The sequence below is a fragment of the Geospiza fortis genome, unplaced genomic scaffold, assembly GCF_000277835.1.
Source record: "Geospiza fortis unplaced genomic scaffold, GeoFor_1.0 scaffold70, whole genome shotgun sequence".
NCBI lineage: Eukaryota > Metazoa > Chordata > Aves > Passeriformes > Thraupidae > Geospiza > Geospiza fortis.
Genome location: NW_005054317.1, coordinates 3787963 through 3814769, shown reverse-complemented (window position 1 = coordinate 3814769; position 26807 = coordinate 3787963). Strand labels below are relative to the sequence as shown.

The following is a 26807-nucleotide window of genomic DNA, read 5'->3' as shown; positions in this document are numbered from 1 at the left end:
TAAAGAATTTCAGTTATAATATTCCCTGGAGCATCCAGCATGCCACCCCCATCCCCAACACAATGGGAGATTTACCCCCACCGCCCCAGGGACACGGTCTGCAGGCCAGCTCCAGAAGGACCAGAACTTTCTTGTGCTTCTGGAAGTCTGTCTCCTGTGCAGATGGGTTTCTGACTTGCACAACTGCCCCTGGCATCCTCCAGTGCCCCCACCCCCAGTGGGATCACAGAGGGGTTGAATTGTGCTGGCCACCAGTGCCTGTGACAAGCCTTGCTGCACACTGAACTCACCGTGGCTTTTGGCAGCCCATCTGTCTTCCCCTCTTCTATGCCCAGTGACTAAAGAGCTCCTGCTCACCTTGACTCCCACTTCCCATGGCCAAATCACAGGCTGAAACACCCTCTTCAAATGCTGGACTGACACAAATGGTGTGGGAAAACCACCCCCAGCCAAAGGAGTCCAGACTTTGGAAAAGCCATCTCTCCCTTCACCCACAGTGCATTTATCTGACAAGCAGCCTTTATCAGAAAGGGCTGCTGGGGTGAGAAGGGCACCCCAGGGTTGAGCTGCTGCCTAGAGCCAGGAGAACCCAACAGATTGCATTTAGATAAGGGCAGGTTATCTGATGCATTCAAACCTCGATTCCAGGAACCCCTTAGATTCACTTGTTTGGTGGTGGAAAAAAACCTGACAGTCTTTGGCCAGGTTTAGCATGCAGGAAATCCTGGAGGGAAACTGGGGACCACCTGCATGTGTGCATGCACACAAAACAAACTGCAGGTGTCTGTTTCCTGACAGCAACCAGCACATTCAAAGTGAGAATCTGCCCAGGACTGTCATATCTACTGCTGCCAGATACATCTGCTCTGGTAGAAAATCCTCTCCTCCAAATCTCCTTAGTCCTGAGCTGCACCGCACACTGCAGCTGGCTGGGAGGGCACTGAGATTTGCATCCTCAGTTTTTGGAAGCTATTGCTCAGCTCCCAGCTGGAAAGTCTCTGAAAGCTCCTGCTCTGCTTGACCCTGGCCCCAGGTTCACCACCAGTTCTCCCAGTGGGTGCCTGACCCAGCTGCCCCAGGGGACATGGGTGCTGCAGAGCTGGAGACGGTGAATTCTCCCCAGCACAGGGTGTGTCACCCAGGGGGACTCTCAGAGCCAGCCCCTGCTTGGATACCAAGCCTAAGAGCCCATTTCTACAACAAAACCAGAATGGTTTCAATATCCCCAGTGAAATATTCTGCCTCTCCTAGGATAAAAGGATAATAGCAGCACAAGAGATGAGGACTGCTCCCATCTAGGCTGGTCCTGTCTTCTTCTGCCTTCAGAACTTCCACTGGGACCCTCTGGTCTACAGGCTCCATTGGAACTGGGCTGCCTCCAACATTGGTGGCAAGAGCCCTTCCCTGACAGCTGGAGCCCAACTTTTTGAAGGCACTGATGCCTCTAGCACACCCCATTTCTTGTCCCATCCCATCCCATCCCATCCCATCCCATCCCATCCCATCCCATGTCTCTAGCACAGCCCATTTCATCCCCTCTGATGCTGACACTTGGCTCAGGGCTCAGTCCCTGGCTCAAGCAAAAAGGGCACCAAATGATGGCAAGCAGCTGCATGCTGATGTGCTCTTGGTATCATACGGGGAAGAAATGTGTCCTGCTTTCCTTCAGTTAGGGGACATGAGGTGCTTGACAGGCAGAGCTGCATTTAACCCAAGCATCCCTGCCCACACATCTTGTCCCCCACCCAGTCCACGTCAATGACAAAGCTTTTGGCTGCATGAAAGCCTCCTTTTTCCACAGCCATGAGCCCTGCTGCCATCCAGGCCCTGTGCCCTGAGGGTGAGCATTGTTCCTCCAACAGAGCCCTCTGCTCCTTCCTGGCCATGGTTTCACCATCAATGTTCTGCTGGTTCTTGAGGCATCTGCAAGTACTTGGCCCAGGCTTTCTCCATCCCTCCCCAGCCCTCCTGCTGCCTCTGCAGACTCACTGTGGTTTATCCATGGTCTGCAAGAGGAAGATCAGGCTGGCTGGCTCCACCAGCCCTGCAAACTGACAGCAGCCAGAGGCAGCTCCGGGCTAATGTCACAGCCACAGCCTCAGCACATGGCAGGGCAACTCTGACCTAGTTTTAACCCTGCTAAATATGCAAAGAAAGAACACCACAGCGTGTGGGGGAAAGCAGTCTGAGGCTTTCCCTATTTCCTCAGTATTCTCTGCTACTTTAATGCTCACACTACATTGGAACATGTCCAATGCCAGATCTTCTTATGGATGTACCAAGAGAGGAAAAACATGGTTACATTTGAGGGGTGGGATGCTTAGGGTGGGGTTTTTTGGTTTTTTACATGCTTATAGGAAAATGTGGTTTTTCAAAGATTAACATTTTAACAAAATTTAAAAAAAAATGGAAAACATTTTTGAGTGGAAATCTCTTTTAAGTTGCTTACCTTTTCTTATTGCTTGTTTTTTTCAGTCTTTTTGTTCTTAACTTAGTCATCAAGAGCTAAATGCTAGCCTGACTATCATTCTGACAAGCCTTTTTTGTTGGTGTGCTGGTTTTAAGAAAATGGATTTTTGTGCACTTGGCTTTATCTTTGTTTCAACATCTGCCTTCCCCTTACCATTGCTGGTTCACTTCCACCACAGAAAATACTCAAACTTCAGCTTCTCCTGATTCTTTATTAACTCTAGAACATTATGTAGTACATAACTACTTCTTTGCTATGGAAACACTAAACACTATTTTATTTGAATCACCCACATAGTTCTGGGTATTTCTGTTTTTCAGCATCATAATTTCAATATAAAACTGTGTTCACTGACAGTGCAGAGAGCTTTACTGAGGGTAAGGGCAGCACAGCATCCTGGTCTATGTCCTTCAGATGGTACTGAAGCCCCTCAGCTGGGATCTGGTGATACCCAAGATGTTAATGTGTCCCCTGAGTCTGAGAACACACCTGAGGCTGAGCTATGAAATTCCACCATGGCAGGGATGGGAGCATTGCCTGGAATAGAGACTGTAAGAACCTGTGGCAAAACAGAAATCCTCCAAATACTTGCTACCAGTGATCATAAGGGAGAAGAGGTGCTCCTCTCACCCAGTATAGCTCAACGAATGGATACCCCCAGTGTAGTGCCATTTTCTGCTCTCGAGAACTCGAGCACCACAAAGCAGAGCAAGCAAAGAAATGTGAGGAAAGCTTCCTGGAGAGCAATTTCCTGTGGAGCAAGAGGACAGCAATGGGACACAAAGCCACAACCACGTTTTGAATGTGCTCCTGAGGGGCACTGCCACTTGATAGCACATGTGAAACAAGTCCCAGACATGGAGATCCTTGTCAGAGTGCTCAAGAAAAAAAGGCAAGGACAGGAAGCCACGAAAACCATTAATCAGTAGACCGCAAGCGGTGTTGTTTCTGGCATAGGTTGAGAGAATACTGATCATTAACTCCTATGAACATTCCTGACCTTGCTCAGGAAGGCTCTTAATTAAATGATTATGTCCCTTGACTTCTGCAAGTCTCAGGCGTCTGCCTCTCTGCTTTCCTCAGCAAGGCATTTTTGGGAATCAGGATCTCCATGATTACACTCAACTAATTATTTGAAAAGGATTTTCATCTGGACTCCAAGCAATCAAATTAAATACAGTTAATGTGGGTTTGGCAGGACTACACACAAACAAAAGTTGCTCTGTTTTTGTGCAAAATTGGAAAATCAGTTTTTGCTAATAGCCTGGTGTATGAAATCTGCTGCTTCAGCTTTTCACTGTTTACCCATCTTCTCCATTTTGCTGCAAAACTGTTGATGCAATTCTGCTGTGATAAATGAAGCCCAAAACCTCACAACATCCTGCCTTTAGCAAAAGACCTTGTAGGAACCAGAGACAGAGAAAGAATGAATTGTTCTGCTTTGCAGTAAAAAATGATAAAGACAAAGCGCATGCTGGAAATAAAGGAACATGCCGAAAATAAAGGAATCAACTTGATGCCACTTTATCAAAAGAGATACAACAAGACAGTGATATAAATCATCAGGCTTTAGCAGCTATAGATTTCAGGTAGGAAGGCAAACTGAGTAACACAAAGTAGAAAAAGTATATTTATGAAAAAATACTGCAAATCAAACCTCATATTGCAGAGAACTGCAAACAAGCAGATGGACATTTTCTAATAAGCTTATCAGTCTACTTGTCTAATTACTTAACACTTTGAAATTAATTTGATTTTTCTTCCTGAACAGATATCCTTATGGATCATTTCCACAATGAACAGGGAGTAAAGTACACCTAAACCTGAAGACAGCATGTGTCTATTTTTGGCTCAATGGATTCTAGTGCATCCTTTTTAAAAAGAAATTCTGATGCAAAAAAAATCATGAAACTTCAGTGCTGTAAAACACATCAGTCATAGAAAGGATTAATAATCTGTAACTGCCATGAAGTTGTGTTAGAAAGGTCTCTCTTTATTAAGTCATGATTAGAATAAGAAGTCAGGCAGATGAATGAAATCCTCAGCAAGCAGAGGGATATGGATTTTCACAATATGCTGAAGCAATGCAATAACAGAAGCGACAATCATTAATATTACTTACAAACCAAGATTAATCTCTAGGATAGGCAGAATTTCAGGGTAAAATGCTTGAGTTGATGCACTGCCACAGGTGATGGCAGTGTTAACCACTGCTCTCAGCAAAAGGAAGCAATCCTCACCTGGAGGTCTTTGGAAGGAAAACTCATTTCTGGTTTGGGATGCTCCTAGACATGCACTCAGGAGTGAAGCAGAGCTGTGTGCCTACCAGCCCAAAGTGCTGAGTGCTGGAATAAATACAGCTCAGCTTCCCCCAAGGCCCAGATGCTCCAGCTGTGTGGGAGATGGAAGGCACCAGGCAGGGATGTGCCCAGCAGGTACAGGGTCCCTCACACAGGCTTGTGCCATGCTCCCAACATCAAAACCGTGTGTGCTGTCACTTGAAGCACTTCAGAGCCATTTATAGTTTACATATTTGCATATTTTTGCATTGTTATTGCACAATTAAGCTGAAGACTTCTGTCCCAAGCTGTCCCAAGAGCACAAGGTAATCCAGTGGCAGTCAACTTTCAAACTGGGTAATCAGTCAGAGGTTAAAAAACAAACCGGGCCCATGTGAGTCAGGGCACGTTAGGAAGACACAGTCAGTTCTTTCTTTTATGAAGAATTAAATCTTTTTCAGGTTTGCAAATGTATATTAAGTGACATGAAGTACCACTTTTATAAAACAGTACTTTTCAAGGACCAATGAAGAACTGCTTTAGACTTTTTCTCTGAGGTTCCAGCAAAATGATTTCATGTTGACATCCCCAGCATTTTGTCTAAAAACACCTGTCTCATCAGGTTATCATTTCAACTAGAGTAGGGATTAGAGATGGAAAACAGATGTCTGATGCATCCTCAGCAAGCAACAAGAAAACATATGCCATGAATATTTTTATGGCCTTTTCTTTTTCTCTTTCTGTTGTTACCATGCAAATAATGTGCACGGGAATCTTTAAACATCTTCTAACCATTCAGTAAATAATTTCACAGAATAATGAACTCGAGTACTGTGAATCAGCCCCCAAAATTTAATGACTTCTTTTAGTTTTTATGTCACATCTGGAAACCAGTAGGACATGATGCTTGGGTGCACCTTCAGAGGGTGATTCTTGGCTTTTCCTCAGCTCTCCATGCCTGTGGTCAGGACCTCTGTTTCCACAGAGGGGTAGGAGGAGGACGTGCTGACCATGTCTGCTGTAGTGTACAGCAGAGAAACTGCCTCGTGTCCTTGGAAGTCAGCCCTGAGTTACACAACTGCAGTTCAGAGGTCACAAAGGCAAAGGCTTTGCCAGCAGACTCCACACTTCAAAGCCGTGGCAACAATTGTTGGATCAAACAGAGAGGAAAGAAGTTGCCTGTGGGTCCCTGAAGCAAACCGGAGTCTCAGAAGAAAAAACAGGATCCAGAAGAATTTACTGAGAAACAATGAGGAAAAAACCCTGCTCATTTATATGGAACAAAAGCCCGAGTTCTCAAGAAGCTCTCCAAGCTGCTTCCACATCCAATCAATATTTTCTTTAGCACATATGGAATGAGCCTCGGCCAACTTCCTCCTCCAGACATTCCTATTTCTGACTATCCTTAGAAAGAAGCAAGGCAGCTAATTCAAAATTTCATTCATATGAACAGGAGCCACCAGGCTTGCAGGGACAGCCTCACCATCCTGCTTTCCTGACTCAACAAATTGATGCAGCTAAGCTCAGCCATACATCCCACTATATGCACACATATGCCCTTAGCCCACAGCAGATGTGAGGTGATGTCACATGAGCCTGAACAGCCAGTGACACACAAAAAACCTGAAGACTGAAATTTCTTGCAAATGTAAATGAAAGAAAGGAAATTTAAGACTGGTCATAGATGACACTGGGGCAGAGATGAACCCTGGTCTACAAAATCTGCATAAGCAAAATGGAATTCCCATTCCATATAAGCCTGACTCTTTCTTATAGTCAGCACCAAAGTCACATCAGAGAATGGACCAAAAGAACCTTGGCTGAGGCTCAATGCCAGCAATTTGGATTTGCTTGAGTATGACCTCTCCCTCCTGCTGCAGCAAAACCTCCTCAGAAGTTCTCTTTTAAGAAACTCTTTGCTGCAAAAATTAAAGCTAATGAGACTTCTCAAGGAGATGAAACCACCCCCGTTCCAACTTCAGCATCTTGAGGATCAGACTGTTCCTTGAAAGGAGGATTTGCAAGGCACGTGCTGCCAGAGATTTGCTGAGGGTAGGAGCTCCTCATCTGTCCAGTCAGCACCATGGATGGTGGTGCTCATCTCTGCTGCTTCAGTGAAGAGCACATCACTGCAGCTCACATTATCACCAAAATGGGGCTGTGCAGAGATGTTTGACATGCATGCAGAAGGGCCAGGGCATTATTTTCTGCTGACTTGCCAGAGCTCATCTCCTGGTGCCTCTAGACCCAGATATGAAAGTCTAAACTCTGCCAAAATACAGGGAAAAACTCTGCCTGAGGCTGAATTCATGCATAAACCTCACTGCATGTTAATGGCATTTGCACCCTATTTTGTAGGATATGCTTGGGGTATTTATAGAGAATTTGGACACAGGAATTCAGGAACAGTATGCCTTAAATTCTGGGGGGAAAAAAATAAATCTCTGAATGGAAGCTCAGGTTTTCATGGTCAGTCCCAATCACTGAATTTCTACATTCATTGAGCAGCAGTCCTTATGGCACCATGCATTTTATACTCCTCTCTGTCCTGAAACCCCAACATTTCCATCTGGGTGACATTTTATTGCCTCTTCATTATATACCAGGAAGGGATGCTGATGGATTAGCATCACATCCAAAACAGAAACTGGCATCATCTCAGACTCACGAGATTTACAGCAACTACAAAGCAAATTTGGATACTTTTTTTAGTTCCCACTCTTCCTTTTTTAGAAATAAATCTTAAGAAAATACAATCCCAAAGACCTAACAGGCACACATTTACAGATGGCAGCAGTGAGTCATAAATGACATCTTTTCTTGGTACTATTTATGAGAGCCAAAAAACTGAACATATTATGAGCCATTTATAATGTTCTTCAGCAGAACAGTCAGCCAAGAGACAGAGCTGAAAGCCTGTTGCAACAAAAGGTATCAAAGTGAGGAGGAGAACAGTATCTATAATTACTACTCCAGTGATAAAACAAGCATATTACAGCAGATGGTTTAACACAAGATCACTATTAAATAAAACACTGGCTCCAATGCCAAGGGATGAATATTCAAGGAGTGAACTGAGTAAAAATGTATAAAGGCAGCAAATGCAGCTCAGTTAACCCAGAAGTTTTGTGCAAGACTAACCAAAGAGATCAAACCCCACATAATTCCCCATGTTGGCTGAACAATCCCTCTGCAGTCAAAACTTTCACAATTTGGAATTCATCAATGCAAATGGCAGGACTAAGCATGCTGATTGCTCAGGAACTTGATCATGTCTGACTGATATAAAAGGTGTGAAACTCAACCCCAAAACAAATCCAAACCCTAACAAAATGAATTTGCAGAGATTTTTCACGTACCACTTCAGAAACTTCCCAGTTCTTCATAAGAAACAGACTCTAATTCATCTTCTTGGCAGCTTCACAGTTGTAGGATGTTGTTTGACAAAACAGGAGCCAAGTTACAATCTAAAAAGAGGTTCTTTTCATTTTTAGAAGTTTTGAAAAATATTTTCTGGTCAAAACTAAGGCTGGAATTAATTAAAGTGACTAAGGCTGCACCACAGAGTATGGAACTGCAATGCTCATGCTGCACAGCAGGGCTCCAGCTCTCAGGGGGTTTGGAAGCACTAGAAAGGATGCCACCACTGAAAAGGCATTTTGAATTTGTTTTTTGCAACTTGCAGTATTTTTTAAATTAAATGTTTCTGTAATTTTGGAATTATCTATGTAATATCTTTAGCTGAGACTCAACACTTCCAAAGCTTGAGACTCACCTATGTAAGATCATTTAAATTATAACATGAAGAAGGAGAAGAAAAATAGTAGCAACAGCAGAAGGTGCAAATGCATAACCAATGTATACCACTACAAATAGATTCAGAGTAAAAAAGGCATTGATCAACATAAGAGATTAAAATTTAAAATATCCAAACACTTTCTCGGTGACCCTTCCATACCCCTAAGGACTCAGGCTGCACCAGACAAATCCCTGTGACTGGAAATACAAATCCTTCACCATTGACTCTCTCTGGCTGCCAGGACTCCCAGCAGGTTGCCTGAAGTTTCAGGTAAACAGATGAGTGGAGCCTGTTAAACTATGCAAGATTTAAAAATTGTTTTAAAAAATCTATGTAATAGAAACATTTTTTTAACCTTGAAAGTCTTTCTGCATTTTAAGAACTAAGAGATGGGAGACCTATATATATATATATACGTATTTGTGTGTATATGTATATATACACTTACATCATACAAACACACATATACATATATATATATGTGCTATATATATATATATGTGATATATATATATATATATATATATATTTATGGCACCAACAACTTCCACTGAGCAGTTGCTGCCTTGATTTTCTCTGGTCACACGTGCTTATGTGTTATGAAGAATCAATGACAGAAACCTCAGACACAATTACAGATCCTGCTTCACCTAAACCTTCTGTTTCTGACTGTTTTAGGGGAAAAATTTCTATCCTGGAAGACTGGGTAACTTTACTTTAAGGCTTGTCAAATGATAATATATATTTAATGGATGATTAATACATATTTAATAGATGGCCCTTGGTGACCATAACCTATGGTTTTATTAATTTAGGCAGGGATGAATAAGTAACATTAAGATGTGGTTCTTCCTTTATCTTATCACTACACTCGCATGCATGCTTTGTATGGAAAACTTTATTTGATAATAAAAATAGCATTCACAGACTTTCTCCTTCTTTGTTGCTACATCATATACATAGTGTCTGTTCCAAGGAAAGAAGCTCTTACTGGGTAAGTCCACATCTACTCATCCTAGTGTTATGTATAAACCCAATTAAGTCAAATAAAGCTATGAACAATGTAGTATTTATATATGCATAGTGTTTTATAAAAAAGATTGGCCCACATACTGCTTTTCATCAACACAGAAAAGAGCATTTTGCCTATAGCTTGTTGCAAGAAATGATGACTGGAGAATATAGATTGCATACAAGTGCTTAATAATACATAAGCAGGCCCACCATGAAGAAAGAAACGATATTTTCAAACCAACAAAAGCTTTAGAATTACTGATACAGTCTCCCATTTTAAAACAGCTTTACATACCTGATTCAGTTTACATTAAAATATATCCCCTGAATCAAATTTTTTTCCATTTTTAGAAATATAAACACTTAATCACATTCCTCACACCTAAATTTTGTCATAAATTCTCTTTTATACAAGAAAAAGGCAACAGTTTTGTGGTTTTTTTCCAACAGGCTCTATTAATTACAATTTCAACTGTACACACAATGATTGGCCATCTTCTTTCTTGGTTTTGTTTTTACAGTACCATGGCAACAACAGTGATAGACTTGCAATGGTTTTGTGTTCATATGGAGGATGTGAGTCAGTATACATGTACACACCAATGCACTGGAAAAAGCAGCAGTTTACTTTAGTGGTCCAACAGTAACGGCAAACATTTTGGCTCAGCTAGGCAGTAATCCATTAAATCTTAGACCAATGCTACAGCAGACTTACCACACAGCTTGCAAATTTTAAAATACAACTTAGAAACTTGCAGGTTTCTCTTTTGCTGCTGTTCTTAGACTCAAATTTACAGCATATAATCAGGTACGGATAGGCTTCCACAACCAGGTTGTCCCACTGATTGCCTCTTTTAGCCTGTGATTTTCTTTTGATACTTTTTTCTTTTCTTTTTTTTTTCTTTTATTTTTTTTTTGTTTTCCCTCCCCAGCAAGTGCACTCCTTTTGTCTCAGTAAGGATGAACCAGTAAAACAACGAAAAACCAACCCTTTCAATACAGAGCAAGAAGAATTGAGAGCTTTTGGAATTTGGCAAAATAAAAGCCCACTGCTTTGGCCTGAGCAGAAGGAATACACCTACTCCGAGCAGGGGGATTGTGCTCCCACCACATTGTGCCTTGTCCCAGAATCCCAATCCCTCCCCTTGCTTCCAAGCAGATACACAATACCATGCATGCTGGGGTTGCTGTCCATATACAGCTGGGAGATGAGCAGGGCTGCTGCCTTAATGACAGATCATCGTTACATGTTGCTGAGGCTAATGAGAGCTCAACAGTCCACGTTAGCGTGTGACACAGGCATGGTGCTGACCAGTCCTTCTGCCTCTGCGCATCCTGTCCAGGGGGCCTGAAAGTATAAACTGTTCATGGAACAAACTACAAATTACTTATTGTAAATCGTCTTGTGCTGTTGTGGGTTTGGTTGTTTTTTTTTTTTTAATTCTTTATTATTATTATAAATATCCTTCATTGAAACAGTAGTCTCTTCAAACAGTTCTTGCAATTTTAGGAACATTTGTCTCTTTCCTTTTTAATTCCTTCAGCAGGAGTGCTCCATTCCTACTGAAATGAACAATTTTCTTCCTTCCCCACCCCCAACCCTTAAAAAATTTTCTACATACAGTGTAGCAGTGAGTCACTAGAGAACAGTCTGGATCAAATTATTCAAACTTGGTCATAAAATCCTTTGCCTATATTATATTACTGGCTACCCCATTTACTATATTAGGGAGGGGGGGAAAGTAGCCCAATAAAGGGATTATTTTTAAGAAATCTACAAAGAATGTAGAAACAAAATTTTATAATCCTTTAGGACCAACATTTGGCAAGTAATTAAAAAAAAAGAATACACTGAAAAATACTTTCTTTAATATTATACATCAGGCACAATGCTTTTTTTTTTGTTTGTTTTAAGATTTCATCTGCATAAACGGTTTGTAGGATCAGCAGGTGGCGGACGTCTCGTCGCCTGCGAAAGCCAGGTTGGTTCCACTCTCTCCTCTGCTCCCTTGCTGTGGGGAAGGCGACAGGGACCCCGGGGAGCCCCTCAGATGCTGAGGTCGGTGCTGCACTCCTTGTAGGGCCGCCTGCGCTGCTCGGGCGGGTGCCTGCGGCTGGGCTCGTGCCTCCAGCCGGGCTCTTCCCTCTCCCGGTGGCCAACTCGTTCCTCCCTGAGCCGTCTCTCGGGCGACCTCTCCCTCCGCCGGTCGGACGACTTGGCCCTTCGGTCGAGGGAGCTCTCTCTTCTCCGCTCAGGGGATCTCCTGGGCTCCGTGAGTCTCTCCAGCGACCGCCGCCGCCGGCCGGGCGACCGCTCTCTGCGCCTCTCAGGAGAGAGGTCTCTCCTCCTCTCAAGTCGCTCCCGCCTCTCCAAAGTGTTGTCAGCGCTCCTTGTCCCTTCCCTGCGCTTTTCAGGAGACCTCCTCTTCTGCCCGTTCACCACCACCCTCTCTGGCTGCCTTTCGTGCCTCCTCTCCGGCGACCTCTCTGTCTTCCTGCCTGGCACGTGGTCGTTGGTTTTAGAAGTCCCATTCCAAGTGTGGTGTTCATTGGGATGTCTGCTAAACTCTCTGCTGCCTTTTAGGTCTCTAACGTAAGTCCGCTTGTCCCCATGTTGTGATGATTTGTGAAGGTCTGGTGGATAACTGGACTCCGATGATGGGTGCTGCCGTCGGTCGGATGGCACGGGTTTCATTTCCGATACATTTTGTGAACCTGTGGCGGGACTGTTCCTGTCACTGCTGGGGTCTGAAAGAAAATAACAGCAAAGGGTTTGGTATTGATGCCTTCCGTGGTGCTGTGACACCACTTAGCACTCTTCAGACTTCATTAGTGACAAAAACAAACAACTGTTAAAGCAGTCAGCGAAGGCTAACCGAAGCTTTTGTTAATTTAACTGTGAACAACGAGAGTTACAGGTTAGTACTGGTGCTGCTCTGATCGTTAGCCATGTTTTGGTCCAAGCTGATCTCATCTTTATGCTCTTCTGGGCATGGGGCACTTTACATTTCTCCCCAAGCCCAATTCATAATGTTCAGTTATATTATATTCTTTCCAGTGGAAAAAAAAAACATTGTAGTTCAGGTTGTTAGCTGCCTTTTTTTAATAGCTTCCAATAAAGAGGGCCTTTAGGAAACAATTTTTGTCTTTTAAGACATTATAAAGAACTGCCTTCCAGGTGTGGGAGGCCTCGGTTCAAATAGCAGAAAATGCACAGAAAATAGAATTGATTATTAAGTTTTCACCTTGTAAAATAACATTTTGAAGGTGTGAGAATTAGACTGTAATCATGCCATTTCCATTTCATTTAAGGCATAGCTTAATCTCACTTAGTTCTACCATGTTAAGTCCTAGGCTAGATTTTGGTTTTGCCACAATGATTCAAACAACGATGACAGTAGTTATGATTTTTTCATATCAAAGCAATGGAAAGATATTGTAATATGTAGGATGGCTTTGATTCAAATCTAATCTCCAGTTCATTATTTTTCATGTACTATTTGAGGTAAAATACAGCTGAGCTGCCTCTGCAAGACAAACTGCAAAGCAGAAGTAGAAAAAGAACATCCAAACTAAACCCCAGCCCTTGCTGCAGCTAAGCTACAATTACTCCCATCATTTGTAACGGATGTTTATGAATGATTCATTACAAACATGAAAAACATTAAAGTAGCTGTGCTGCCTTAATGCAAGTGCTGATTTATTTGCTTATTGTTTTCTTTCTTAAAGTAACTCCTTTGTGGCAGCTTGGCTGGCATTAGCCACTTCCTTACACTTGCACCCCAACACCCACCTTAACGTGGAATGCCCTGATGGCAATGACTGAAAACCCTCACAAACACTTGTGAGGACAGATTATTTTTTTTCCCCTCTTTTTCTCCTTTTTGCCCTCCCTCCTACCAAGCCAAACACTCTACATTCCTCCTGCCACCATGCCAAGTGTCTCCCATTTGATGGCACTTCCAGTCCTGAGCTTGGGAGGGTTGGTGTGTGCATGGGCTGTGATTTTTTGTGAATTCCAAGTGAAACCCATGTTGCAACTCACATGCGGGCAGTTTTGCTCTATGAGCACTTTGAGGCCACAGCTGGGGATGGAACCACGCTGCTTTCCTGTGGCTGTAAGCACGTGGCTTGTGGCAACCTGCCTCTCACACAACGTACAAGCGAGGTTCAAACATGTCCTGTGGTGAGTGTACTTACAATTTGGGGGACGCAGGGTGTTCGGGATGAATTGCTGTACATATAGAATATAGCGAAGCAGAAAAGCAATGTGAGGGAATTAGGCCACAGCACAAAAACACCTAATATTGATTTTAGCTACAAACCGTAGTTTGATTATGGCCCATAAGGTAGAAGCAAGACTCCCCGAGCTTGTCATTTCTCATACATGCAGCGATATTAGGAGGTATCATCGCTGAGGAAGGAAGAGCCCAGCACCAAGAAAAGTAAGAGAAAGAGAAAGAGAAAAGTAGAAAATTTAGATTCCCTATAATAAAGATGAAAGAAAGAAAAATCTTCATATTTTATCTTAGAATAAAGAAAGTTTATTTTTCCAGTCAGATTGTCTAGGCTTCACCCAAATATAAGGCTGCAAAGACAGCAGTTGTTATTATTGTGACATAAAGAGACATCTAAGAGGTGATTCAATAACCCAGACAACGAGAGCATCCATTCTAAAAGACAGCTGGAACAGCGACACAGAATGTCATAGAAAAAACAGTAACAATCAAACAACAACGAAAAATAAAGTCCACCAGAGACCACAACATTAAAAATAAGTACAAAACTCATTACAAAAATATACAGCCTCATAGAGAAGCACGTTCCAATCAAGTCAGAAAAATATTGGAACTTAACATTATTAGAGGAACCATTTGCGACTGCAGCGAACAGAACGAAGAGAGAAAGGAGTCCCAAATGTTACAAGGATATTCTTTACAGTAGTGCAACCCCTGTATATTAAATCCTTGCTTGGAGAACGAACGTTTAGTGGTTAGCATTAGCCAAAAGAAAATTGGTGATGGATTTCCATCCTCAGTGCAACAGACATATGCTTTGAGAAGTGAAGCACTTAATTTACAGGGTATTTATGCAGTCTAGCATATGATACAGTACTGTACATCCAAAGGAGTATAGGAAAAGACAAAAGTAGAAAGAACATTACAGAATTTCAGTGCCATCATTGAACCTTCTGGTGTGCTATTTATATTACAGAAGTGTAAACCCACAACTTCCCTTCCATGTCGTTAAACACTTTAATTGTTTGTTGGTTATACTCTGAATTGGTCATTTTAAGTTAAATAATGAGCAGACTGAGCAGAAACTCTCAAACATAGTACAGTAAATGAAAATAAAATCTAGTTCATAAATTGTGCAGAAGGGTTTTGTTTCTGGTGTTAGGGTATGGAGAGAATGATAAACACAGAACTCACTGACACAGAAATAACCCAAATACGGGGAGGAAAGTATAAAGGACATCCCTTCAATCATCAGTTTCTATAGAAACCTCAAAGACCTTTGGTTGGGAGTAGCCCTCCATCGAGGGCACAATATTTGACAATTATCTCAAATAAATAAGACATAATTATAATATTTAATAGTGTGCTAAGTTAAGCCACCCAGCAATCCAACCTCCAAGGGAAGAAAAGGAAATCTAATGCAATTCTTAGTAAGGAACCAGGACTGACTGTTTCCCCCAAGACAGACATGAGAGCACCTTTTCATAACCTCCTCACCTTTTCAGACCTTACAAATGAACTAGTTGAAACCAGCAGACCGTTTAAGGGGGGAGAAAAGGGCTCAGGAGGCCAAATCGATATATTTTTGCAGTAAAGCTTTTTTTTCCCTTCTTTTTCTCAAATAACTTTATAAATATTTACATAAATATTAAGGAAAGGCAAAAATCTCATAAGCCATCTCAGCATTCATGTCTATGGATACAGACAGGAACTAAGAGAAAAAACCTAACAAAAAAAAATTAATCACTGCTTCAGAATAGCAACTCGGGATCCCAGTTTTTGCATTGATTAGAAGAGGAGACCTATGTGAAACAACAATTCAGCCGCTGAGAAACAGTTTGGCACAGTTCAATAACATTCCTTTTTTGGCTGGACAAGACAATAAGGTTTGTTTTGTTTTGTTTTGCTTTCCTCTCTGATCACCAAAAAATACTGCTATGATGATCTTGCCTTACACTGCGCCCCAAGTCCATGGAAGCAAGCAAAGGATGAAATGTGTAGAAAATTCAGCACAAGCGAGGCAATTATATGTTGCAAAGGTTGGTAAGACACTGGTGAGAAAGGAAAATAAAAAAGAATTCCCGCTTCAGATCTTGAGACAAATATTCATGGAGTGATGCCAGGGAAGAAAGGAATGTTTTCATAGTTTGACCCACCATATTCTGGGACAGAGCCATCTCCACGTTTCAGAAAGAGGCGGACCTTGCGGCCACCATTTTTAATCAGTTCGATGGCCCGAGCGTGCTTCATGTTCTTGGTAGTTTCTCCATTGATCTCCAAGATTTCATCACCAATCTGCCAATGTAATAAAGAGATTATGATTAGAAACAAGTGCCCACAAGGGTCCCTACCAGCACACCACAAGACAGTGGCCGTAGCAAAGCTGGAACAACTATGCATCAGGTGAAGCTAAATATGCCCAACTCCTGCCAGGGAGTGCCCACTGTGTAGGAGTCTGGGAGACATGAAGATGATGGAGAAAGCTTGAGGTATCAAAATATTTCACTGCTGTTCTGAAAATCACTTTGCAATTACTGTATTGCTCATTAGTAAATGCAGTGCTAGAACTGGTGCTATTTTATTTAATTTTGATTATTTATAGAGTCTTCAGTCAAAGGGGTTGCTTGTTTCACAGTCTGCTCCAACTGGGATGTTCAAAGAGCTTTTTCAGGTCTGTTTCTAACTTGGATATAGTTTGATATATAACTTGGATATAGATACCTAATATGAATCAGCAAAGCTGATTCTGCAAATACAATAATTTATCAGGATAAAAAAACAAGGCATGGAAGAGCTCGTCAAAGCATTGAATTCCACAGGGCAGCACTGTTTTTGCATCATATTTTCATCAGCAAAAATTTTGGACCCATAGATCCCTAGCACAAGAACTTTGAAAATGCCGTTCACATGCCACATCTGGAGACAATGACGTATTGGGAAAGTTATAATGCATTCTCTAACAAAGGTCCAAGGACTACATAAAACCTGTCAAATTATTTCTTCAGTAGGCATTTTATATATGCCCTTGTTATATAATGTTTGTCATTTAGCTGATATGTGAAGTTAACAATTAATGTTAATCAGAACCTACATTGTAATTTTGTAACCCCTGGGCCACAGACATGCTCTGTCCCCTCTCTGCCCACTAGCAGGCAAAGACTGTGGCTGTTCCATTTTCACTGCTACATGTGCCCTTAGGCATTAAACAACAGATCATGTACTAGAGTTTGGAAAGCAGTGTTGGAAGAAGGGGGTGAAGTCTTCCACTGAACACACACTGCTACAGACAGTGCACCAAGAGTGACAGATGCCAGCAGCAGCAGTAAATAGAAACCACTTTCAGCTCAAATTTAATTTCCCTCTTAGCTGAAACAGCAGAAGGGAGAGGCAGGGAAGTCAGCTTATCCCAAAGCAAGGTGGTTTTAAGGCCAGTTTGTGCATACCCTCATTTTCCCACATCTCTCGGCGGGCCCGTCCTCAGCGAGCCGCAGCACGTACAGGTCCATGTTGTACTCCCGGCCACCTCGCAGGCTGAAGCCAAACCCTTTGGCTCCTCTTTCCAGCTCAACAGTGTAAAAGTCTTGGTCCTGCTGGAGAGAAGACAGCAAACACCCAATTGAACAGAAAGTCAAATACTGCCCCGCTCTCCTGTTGGATTTATTCAAGCAATGCTTTGTTGGTAATAATTAAAAATGGAAAATCAGTTGAATTTTCACACACAGACCAGGATTTGCTGCTTCCTCAGACCCCACTCTGCAATTTGGACTTCTGGTGGTTGGTGAAGGGCTGTTGGAATGAATGGGCTTGGCCATGTCCTGTGGTGCATTTTTGGGCGCCCCTGTTACACAGCACCACCAGGATAGGAGGGAACATTTTAGAAAGGTGGTTAAACCAACCTCTAAAGGCCAGAATGACCTTCCTTCCAGTGCCAGCTTTAGTGCAGTGTCTGATGGCACCTGGGGTGAGCCTGTGCCATGGTGCTGGCTTTTTGTGCTGTTACCACATCATTTATTCCTTTGCAAGAAGCTCAGAAGCCTTTGCATTGTTTTTCTCAAATGCTGTTATGGGGATGTTTTGAAGTCCCTAATGGAAGATGTTACTTCTGGGATGGCCAGTGGCAAGGAAAGTTAACAGTGAGATAGATAATCTCTCTAATAAGATGCCGTCTGTGCAAGCTGGAACACTCCAGATATCGCCCCTTATTAAGTTTTCCTCTTTTTCATTCTCTGAATTTATCATTTGCACACAACAATACTTTCTGGAGAGGCCCCTCACAACAGACAATTCAATAAACAAACACAAAAATTATTACTGCCCTAAAAATGTCAGCTCTCTTTTTCTTTATTTTTACTCCCTCAAAGTCTCGATGAGAATGTGTTGGAAATGTTTCTCAGCTGAAACAACAGCAACACATATTAAGAAACTAATCAGCAAATTCCTCTTTCTTTTCAGGAGTCTGAGGGAGAGCATCTTCTCAGTAGGAATTTTCAAGGGAACGCTTTAAACACAGCCCTCAAGCAGATTGGAAACAACAGTCTGTGGTAAGCAAAACAATTAGAGAGGTACTCCTTACCTGTGCTGCTTGGGGTGGTTTGAAATCAAACTGGGATTCCTGCTTTGGTTTGGTGTTGTTCCTGCTGCAATGAATGAGAGGGAGAGAGGAAAAATACAGCTCATGGGACGTGAAAGTGATGAAGAAGTAACTGAAGAGAGAGCATGTCAAGATGCCCTCCTCAAGGAAAACAATCTGACCTGGTCTCCTGCGGTATTTGCTGAGGAGTATGTGTGGTTGTGATTGTAGCAATTTTTTCTGCATTGGTCAATAAAGTAGCATTGGAGGATTCTGCAAAATAGATTTTGTTTTTATTATGAGGGAAGACCACGGGCTATTCACTGAAAGAAAAAAAGAGTTTTGCAAAAGCATTTCACGGAAAAGCAACATTACATTGTTTTTATAGAACTGGAGACGGGATCAAATTTCTTAATTCCCCAAATTAATATAGTAAGTATGTATATGAAACTGTACACTCAACTGTAAAATGAAAAAAAAAATTAAATTAGGACATCTGGATTGGAACCACCCCCAGACCATTAGACACATTCATGAAGACTCACTTATAGATGAAGGAGTGAACAAAATTTTGTCTATCGTCTAAAGACATGAATTCCAACCAATTAAGTCTCTAAATATTGTAGGTTGGGTGCATTAATTTTGTAGTATCTATAACTATTCCAGGGATTATAAGTTCATCAGTCCTTCTTCCATCAGAAAATGCAATCTCCAGTAGAATTGAGATGTGGCTCTTATCCAATACCTCATAAGATGATACTGAATGTGGCTAAAACCCAAATTTACTGAAATCCTTCTCTGAAATACAACCCACTGCTGCCTCAGCACTGAAAGCAGGAACATGGAGCCACCGGTACCAAACGCATCAATAACTCTGGGTAACACAAAAGGGTGCACTGAGAGAATACAGGGAGCAGGAGTAACTTCTAAGCTTAATTTCTGCCATGGTAAAGGGCTCTCAGCCCAGCATCAGCCTGTGCAAATTGCAGCTTTCTTTAGGCATGGAAAAAGGGGCTCCAAGGAGAGGTCCTGTCTCCTGCTTCCCACAACTGAGATGGGAGCAATTGAAAAGTGACTTTAGATGTCCCCCACAGTATGGCAGGGCAGAATATTGCCCTTGTCATTCTCCAGCTGCATCACAGACTTCAGTAGGACCAGAGTTAACCCCAAACTCACTTAAAATTCTGCCTAAAATTAAGGTCATGTCAATCCCTTTAGCTGAATATAGCAACACAGACCCAGAACTCTTCTGTATTGAACTCGACAGATTTTCCAGAACTACATATTGTACCAATTCTGAACTGATATTAGTACTGAAGAGTTTCAAATGCTGAATTTCTCCAGAAGCCAGCAGTTCCTGAAAACACCCCTCCTCTCCTGTGAGAGTTTGACTTCAGAAGAAGCCTCAGTGGTACTCCATGTACCTTGACAGTGCTTAACCACACAACATGCTCAACAGTTATGTTGGTTGCACTTGGAGACTGATGGACAGGGTCAGCAGAAACAGCCACTCATCAGACATGGCATTCCTAGCTAAACCCACTGCAGTGGCAGGCAGCTGCTCCTTTGCAGAACAGCTCTGTACACAGGAGAACCCCTCTTTGTGTCTACACCCACTGTACCCAGGAGAGACCCACACATTGCAAGTGCCCACAAAATACGGACCATGATCCACCTTTCAAGACCAAAATCTAAACTGAATACACAGTCACTAAGACAACAGTGACAAAAACTAGATGAAAACATCTGGGTCTCCAAGATAAAATTACAAGGCCTTCTACCCTGCCCTTGTTTGCCTCTTGAGCTACAGGCATTCACTAATTCATTTCACTGGCTATGGAGAAATCTGCCATTATTAGAGTCCAGCTGTAATACAAAATTGCAGCAACAGGAGAGTTTTTGCCTGAATTAAGATGTCGTGGATCCTGGGAGTTTAACTTCATTTCCTTCATGGATTGATATTAATTCTGGAGAAGTCTAAATAAGGGGAAGCTTCTTCCTTTCTGTAGCTATTCGCATGTCAAGGGAAATTCAGGAAAAAGGACAAAGGAAAAGAAGAACCACTTAAACAGATGGGTGCAACAAGAACACAGCTCCCTTGCCTGCAGTGCTGTGCCCAAAGTAACATGCCCAAACCCTCAGCATATGGAGCTGAAACATCTTCCAGACCAGAGCTGGCTTGTGCCCAGCAGCTCAGAGAGCAAGAGAAGCTCCTGGGTCTGCCTGCACCTCTCAGTGTAGGCATGACCAAACCACACCCTTGTGATGATGTGCCACTGACAGCTGGCTTGTGTCAGAGGATGTCCCTTCGTGTAGTTACACTGTTGGAGTTTAAGAAATAATTCTGTTTATTTTGTAAAGATGCCTTGATGTCAAAATCTGTCTCCTACATAAGAAAGCCCCAAAACATGGTTAAGTGTTCTGTGTTCATCCAGAACAAAAGCCTCTGAAATCTTCCACAAATATTTGGAGATCAGATGAAGATGGGCTTCAAAGAGAATGCAAGATTCCTACCCTTTAGTAGGTCACACTAATAATATCAAGCAGAGCAACAACACATCTTTGGTACAGATGTATCTTCACACCACTGTACTGCATCTATCTTTAGCCCACCCTCTCCCATGAGTCAGGAGTTGTGCATAATTTTGCCAGTGTTTTAGACACTGCTTCAGGACACATGCCAGCCACCATGCAAAACTGGAACAAAATATAGCAAAATTTATCTTTAGTACAATTACAATTGCGTGTTCTAAACCCTACATATTTCATTCATTCCTTGCCCTGCTCTGCCCTAAAACTCTCTGTCACCAATTACATGCCTAATCTAAGCTTGTCCTGTTCCAGCATTCTGTATCCTTGAATCTGCTGGAAGTGTGGTAAAGCATCATCATTTCATTGCAAATACAATCCTGCAGTCATCTGTGCCAATTAACTTGTGCAAGACTTATTACAAAGCAAAAACTCTTGGTGTTTTTAATAATGTTAGAAGAGATTAGCAGTGTGAGTTTATTGTGAGTCTCGTGATGCACCTCAGTTTCACGTTTATCTGACAACTGGCTTCTGATTTATGCTCCCCCCTCCTTGAAGCACACAGACCATTTATATTTGCCAAAAAAGCGCTCAAAAAGAAACAAAAGAAAACAACAAATCAAGAAAAGCATACAAAGACATCAAAAAGAAAACAACATTGAGACAGATTTCTTGTATCTCATGTGGTTTTAGAGCAAACCCTTCAGAGATTTTGAGAGTGTTGAGTCTTACTGTCTTTTGGAAAATAAATACAGGTAATACTATGCAAAGTTGGCACTCTGACTTGGAATTTCAAAGTGACAGTAAATAAAAAGACTCAAAGCCTGAATTGCTATGAAAGCAGAGTTGATCCTTTCCCCAAAGAACAGCTTTCCATCTCCTCCAGGAATACGTGATGTCAATCATAGGTACATGTTTCCCTAACCTAAGCAATTTACATGATATTTAGGACACATCATTGCATGAGCAAGCCTGGCTCAGCATTTATGTCAGGAGGTTATATTCTTGAAAAATTCTTAAATCATGTAGAAGTTGTTTAGTTCTCAGAATGTTTTGCTTTTTTAGAAAATAAGCACTTTATATACTTAAAGATTCACCTTCCTTTTTATCAGAGACTAAAATACAGGTAATGAACAATTCTTCTCTCAGTTTATCTTCCAAAACAGGCATGCACAGGCCAGTTCAGATGTTAGCTGGATTCACAGCCATTTTATTATTCATGAACACCCAATTTGCTCCAAGCAGCAGAGGATTATATAGCATTTGATCTGGTACCCACTAGACAGTAGGAAAATAAAGCTTTTGTGCAAAACAGATCACCCTGAACAGAAATAATTTATAACCAGATCATTTCTCATCCTGGTCTGTGGGGAGCAATGTGGAAAGGTTTCTGCCCAACGAGCTCTCACTTTGAACCCATCCATGGCAGAGAAGCACAATAAACAAAGAAAATACTCAGAATTTAGAACCACAGCAATTTTAGTTCTGCTGCAGATACTTTAACAGGTTTGTGATCAGTTCCTATCTGGGGATTAATTTAATGGAACTGATACATAACACATACCCTTATTTTTATTAAATACTTCAGTGACCTTAATTCACCACCAAGTGTCAACTTGTTATTAGGGAATCTGCACATTCCCTCTCATCTGAAATAGTGAGATCCTGTCTAGGGTAACTCTTAAAATGCAACTTCAGAACCATCTCCATTTAAGCAGTCATTTAAAAATGTCCTGAGCTCGCTCCCAAAGCAACTTACCCAGAATAAAAGCAAATCTGCTTTTGAAACAGCTTAAAACATGTCAAAGTGTTTATCTCTTTCTGTGATCTCCTTACTCTATAGCCTGCTTGTGTCTATACAAAGCTTCAGGAATCACACATCCTAACAAGTGATTCCCAAATATTCTAAAGCTGTATTACTAAGCTAAGAATCAAACTAAAGTGTATTGAGAGATCCATCAAATTGATGGAAGATCATTTTAAGCAGATGCATGGAACAGAAAATTCTTTTTTTTTTAATGTTGAATTAGCACCTCCCTGTTAAAAACCAACCATCTCTACAAAAAGAAACAAAAAATAAACCTATGGAAGACTCACAACCTCCCTCACTGCTAACTCCCAAAGTGGGAGCAGAAACCGACCCCTCCACGGCTCTGCAGCTCCATGTGACAGAAAAATCCCGGGGAACAGAACCAAGAAGAGGGCGAGGCAAGAGAGCAGGAAACAGATACGTTACCATCTCCTGGAATGATGCGCAGGGTGACGGTGTTTCCCGCTTCCTTAATGAGGTTGACGATGTCTGAGTGCGACTTGTTGGTGATGGAGCACCCATTGACGGCCAAGATCCGGTCGCCGACTTTCAGCTTCCCGCAGCGGTCGGCGGGGCTCCCTTCAATTATCCGACCTATTTTGTGAGGCATGGCCACACATGCATTTCCCGCTTTTGTATCGGTTTGGGGGTGACGGTGTTTCCCGCTTCCTTAATGAGGTTGACGATGTCTGAGTGCGACTTGTTGGTGATGGAGCACCCATTGACGGCCAAGATCCGGTCGCCGACTTTCAGCTTCCCGCAGCGGTCGGCGGGGCTCCCTTCAATTATCCGACCTATTTTGTGAGGCATGGCCACACATGCATTTCCCGCTTTTGTATCGGTTTGGGGGTTGTTTTTTTTGGTTTTGGTTTGGTTTGGTTTTGTTTTTTTTAAAGAGAAGGTTAAGAGGTAATTAATTAATGCATCAAGCAAAAGTTATTATAGGATAGCTTTGCTGCCAGTGTTCAAAACATTGGCAATCAACTAGCTGAGTGCGCAACACTTTACTTCTTCCACAAAAAGATGTTTTGTTAATCCCTCAAAACTCCCCCCAAGTGGATTTCTGTTAATAAATGGTGCAATTTTTATTGACTACAACTGCATTTAGCAGCTCCATCATAACCCAAATCTGATTTTGTTTTTGAAGAAAAAAATTGAAACTGTTTACAGAAGACTCAACTTTCCTCCTCCAAGATTACATCAGTTTCAGCCTCTCCAGTCCTTCTCTAAGCCAACTGCTGTTCAAGCTTCTGCCAATGTTTTGTTCTTTCTCAATTTAGAAAGATAAAATCATTCTAGGCCTAGGAGGGAGTGTGGCTCCCTATCTACCACACAGACCCACTCTACCAGCGCTGCATGGGGAAGCAACATGAAACGTTTTTCTTCCATTGTGAATAAAGGTACTACCAGGGAAGGCACAGGACCACTACAGATGGGCCAAGACTGACAAAGGTAACCTGCTTGGTGCTGGCACTCACCTCAGCCCCTACTAACCCTTCCTCTTTTATGATCTTAGATGGCACCGGGTAGGAACAAAGAAGGAATAAGGTTCTTCTCATTAACATACCTCTAAAACCACACACAAAACCATTGAGATGTCTGACACACAGAGCGAGAGCACTTCAGGATGAATGTGTTCTGGAGACAAAATTCTCCTCCTGTTCCATGCAGTTGTTTTGTTTCTAAAACACTGGGTTGTTCATAACATGCAGAATTGGGACACAGGGGATGCACAACATCACTCAGATAAATCCAGAGAGTTTTTTTACAGCTCCTTTTTGTGGGCAAGAGGCCTTGGGGCACACAGCACTGGTCATCTCACACTTTGCATCCACAATACATTCACCCTCAAGATGCATTTTCCCATCTCTGCTGTAGTCTTCATTTGATTAGTAGTTTTAGAGATACACACACATGACAACACTAGAAAGACCATAAAGAAGAAAAGGCTAAGACAAGGATATGTGAGGTTGGAAAGATGCAATGAAAACTGGCAGAAAGTGTTAATATTAGTTATATTAGTTACAAACATTAGGGAGATTTCTTTTTTTATTTTATCTTTAATTTTACCAGGATGTTAGAAAATTTCTCTTTCTGGTAATACAAAGCCCCATCCAGTTTGCAGTTTATCCTGCTTTGAGGATGTGAGTTTCTACTCTATCCAATCCACTAAACACAGATGAAAGAGCCCACACCAAAGTGACCAAGGTGGGTTTTAGAACCAGTTTGGCCCATCTCTAAACACTACCCATGAAAGAAAAAAACTACAAGGCAGGTCCAGAGCAAGCACCAGACAGCAGAGGGAACACATCTCATGCGGAGTGTTAGGAAAAAACTGAATATACTTGAAAAAAATAAAGGAAAAACTGTCACAGATCAACAGATCTCCTTGGGAGCCCCTGCACAGAAAACTTCCAGTTAGCAAGAATTTTGGGCTAAAGCAAACACAACTTTTTACAACCTCAGGTCAAGGTTTCTCTGCAGAGAAGAATTACAGTATAATCTTCATACAGTAAAAGTTATTTACACACATTTGCAAATCTGTTCAGAAGACAAAAGCATGCCCTCTGTTCTAGACTGTGTTCAGTTTGATTTTTTTTACATTACACCATTGTGTCCTGGCACCAAAACATCTATCTTGGAAGAGCAGTTTCCAGCAGCAAGGACAGTGTAAGAGAGTCTAGAATCTGAGAACTGACAGAACTCAGTGCACTAGTTTTGTACTACATAATTCCCCCTTGAAATCTCTGCTGCCAGACTGCCCAGAACAGAGCTAGAAAGAGCCTCTTCTACATCAATACCAGCAAAAGTGGTAGTGCTCCCTTGATTTATTACTAAGGGTGTCACTGATGGGCAATGGCAAGAAATGTCAGAAAATAAAGCCTAGGAGAATGAGGGAAAGGCCGCTTCTTGCACCTTCATGCCCCAGGAGCACTCAAGCTGCACAGGGAGCCTGCAATGCATTTTCTCTGCAAACCACAGCACGGCTGTGGGAGGTACTGTGAAGATGGACAGTGCTGTGTCCTTCCTTTCCCTCCACCCCTACCATGTGCCACAGACTAAGGGAACAAAGTACAAGCGGATGCTGCCTATAGCCTCCTTTTGGAGGAGATGGAAAGGGAAGAAAATAGTATCTCTGACTGGTTTCCTCCTTGCAGTGACACTACTGCTTGAGAATAGGCTGTTCTGGGCATATTTGCAAAATCAGCTTATGTACATCTCCTCTGCAGCAACCCCTGGAAATGGGTATCTGCCCAGCAGAAAGACTGTCTTGAGACAGAAACCATGACCACCTTTATTAGGTCAGGATATTACATGTGACATAGCTTAAACTTAATTTCTTCCTACTCTGAAGAAATGCATTTGGGAAGAGGTCAAATAGGTAAAAGAAACATCCTGTTCTTTTAACAGTATTCCCCATTTTATGTCTCACCAGGAAGCAGTATTAATTAAAACTTTCCAGCTACCAGCATGCTCACAACATAATGATGATCAGAATAACCTGATTGCCAAAGAGAAGTTAATCAGTTTAAGCATTACTGCTTTTAAATCAACTGGCTTGATTCCACCGTCACGAGACATATTTCATTCCACCTGCTACATTTCTGCACTGGCAAACAGCATCACTGGGAGGATCCCCAGAGAGCAAACCCCAGAGAGGCTCTCCCAGAAAGTGAGCATCAGGAATTGCATTGGCGACATTTTAGCTCTTCAAGTTGGGATGTCATTTCACTTTCCTCAACTCAGTGCCGAACAACACCCAGAAGGCAAACACCTACCAAGTCTTTACCTCTGATTTTGCTATTAACAACATAGATTGGGGCACGCTAATGACTTTTAATCAAACAGATCCCCACCCGCCTCCTTGGGCCGCCAGCCTCGCCTCTCACCGGAGGTGCAACCAAAACCGCGCGGGACTCACCGAACGTCGTCCCCGCCTCGGGCCTGCTGACGGAGGAGACAATGACGAAGCCGAAGCCCTCGTTCTCACCACGGCGGATCTCCACGTCGTAGGGCTGCACCACGGCGCTGACCACGCCGCTGCCGCCGCCACCGCCGCTGCCGATGCCGCTGGTGCTGCCGCTGCCCGCGGCGGAC

General features: G+C 42.3%; 1 protein-coding gene across 1 annotated transcript in view; it reads right to left on the bottom strand.

Annotated features, from left to right (window-relative positions):
* Window positions 1-9428: 9428 nt before the first annotated feature.
* The window catches only part of MAGI1 (membrane associated guanylate kinase, WW and PDZ domain containing 1), a 285863-nt gene continuing 268484 nt past the window's right edge, over window positions 9429-26807 (bottom strand). The window contains 7 exon segments of the mRNA XM_031056336.1: window positions 9429-12310; window positions 15957-16095; window positions 17244-17390; window positions 18374-18434; window positions 18553-18643; window positions 23136-23339; window positions 26632-26792. Of these exon segments, the coding sequence (XP_030912196.1) occupies window positions 11610-12310; window positions 15957-16095; window positions 17244-17390; window positions 18374-18434; window positions 18553-18643; window positions 23136-23339; window positions 26632-26792 (1504 nt within the window). The 3' untranslated portion in view covers window positions 9429-11609.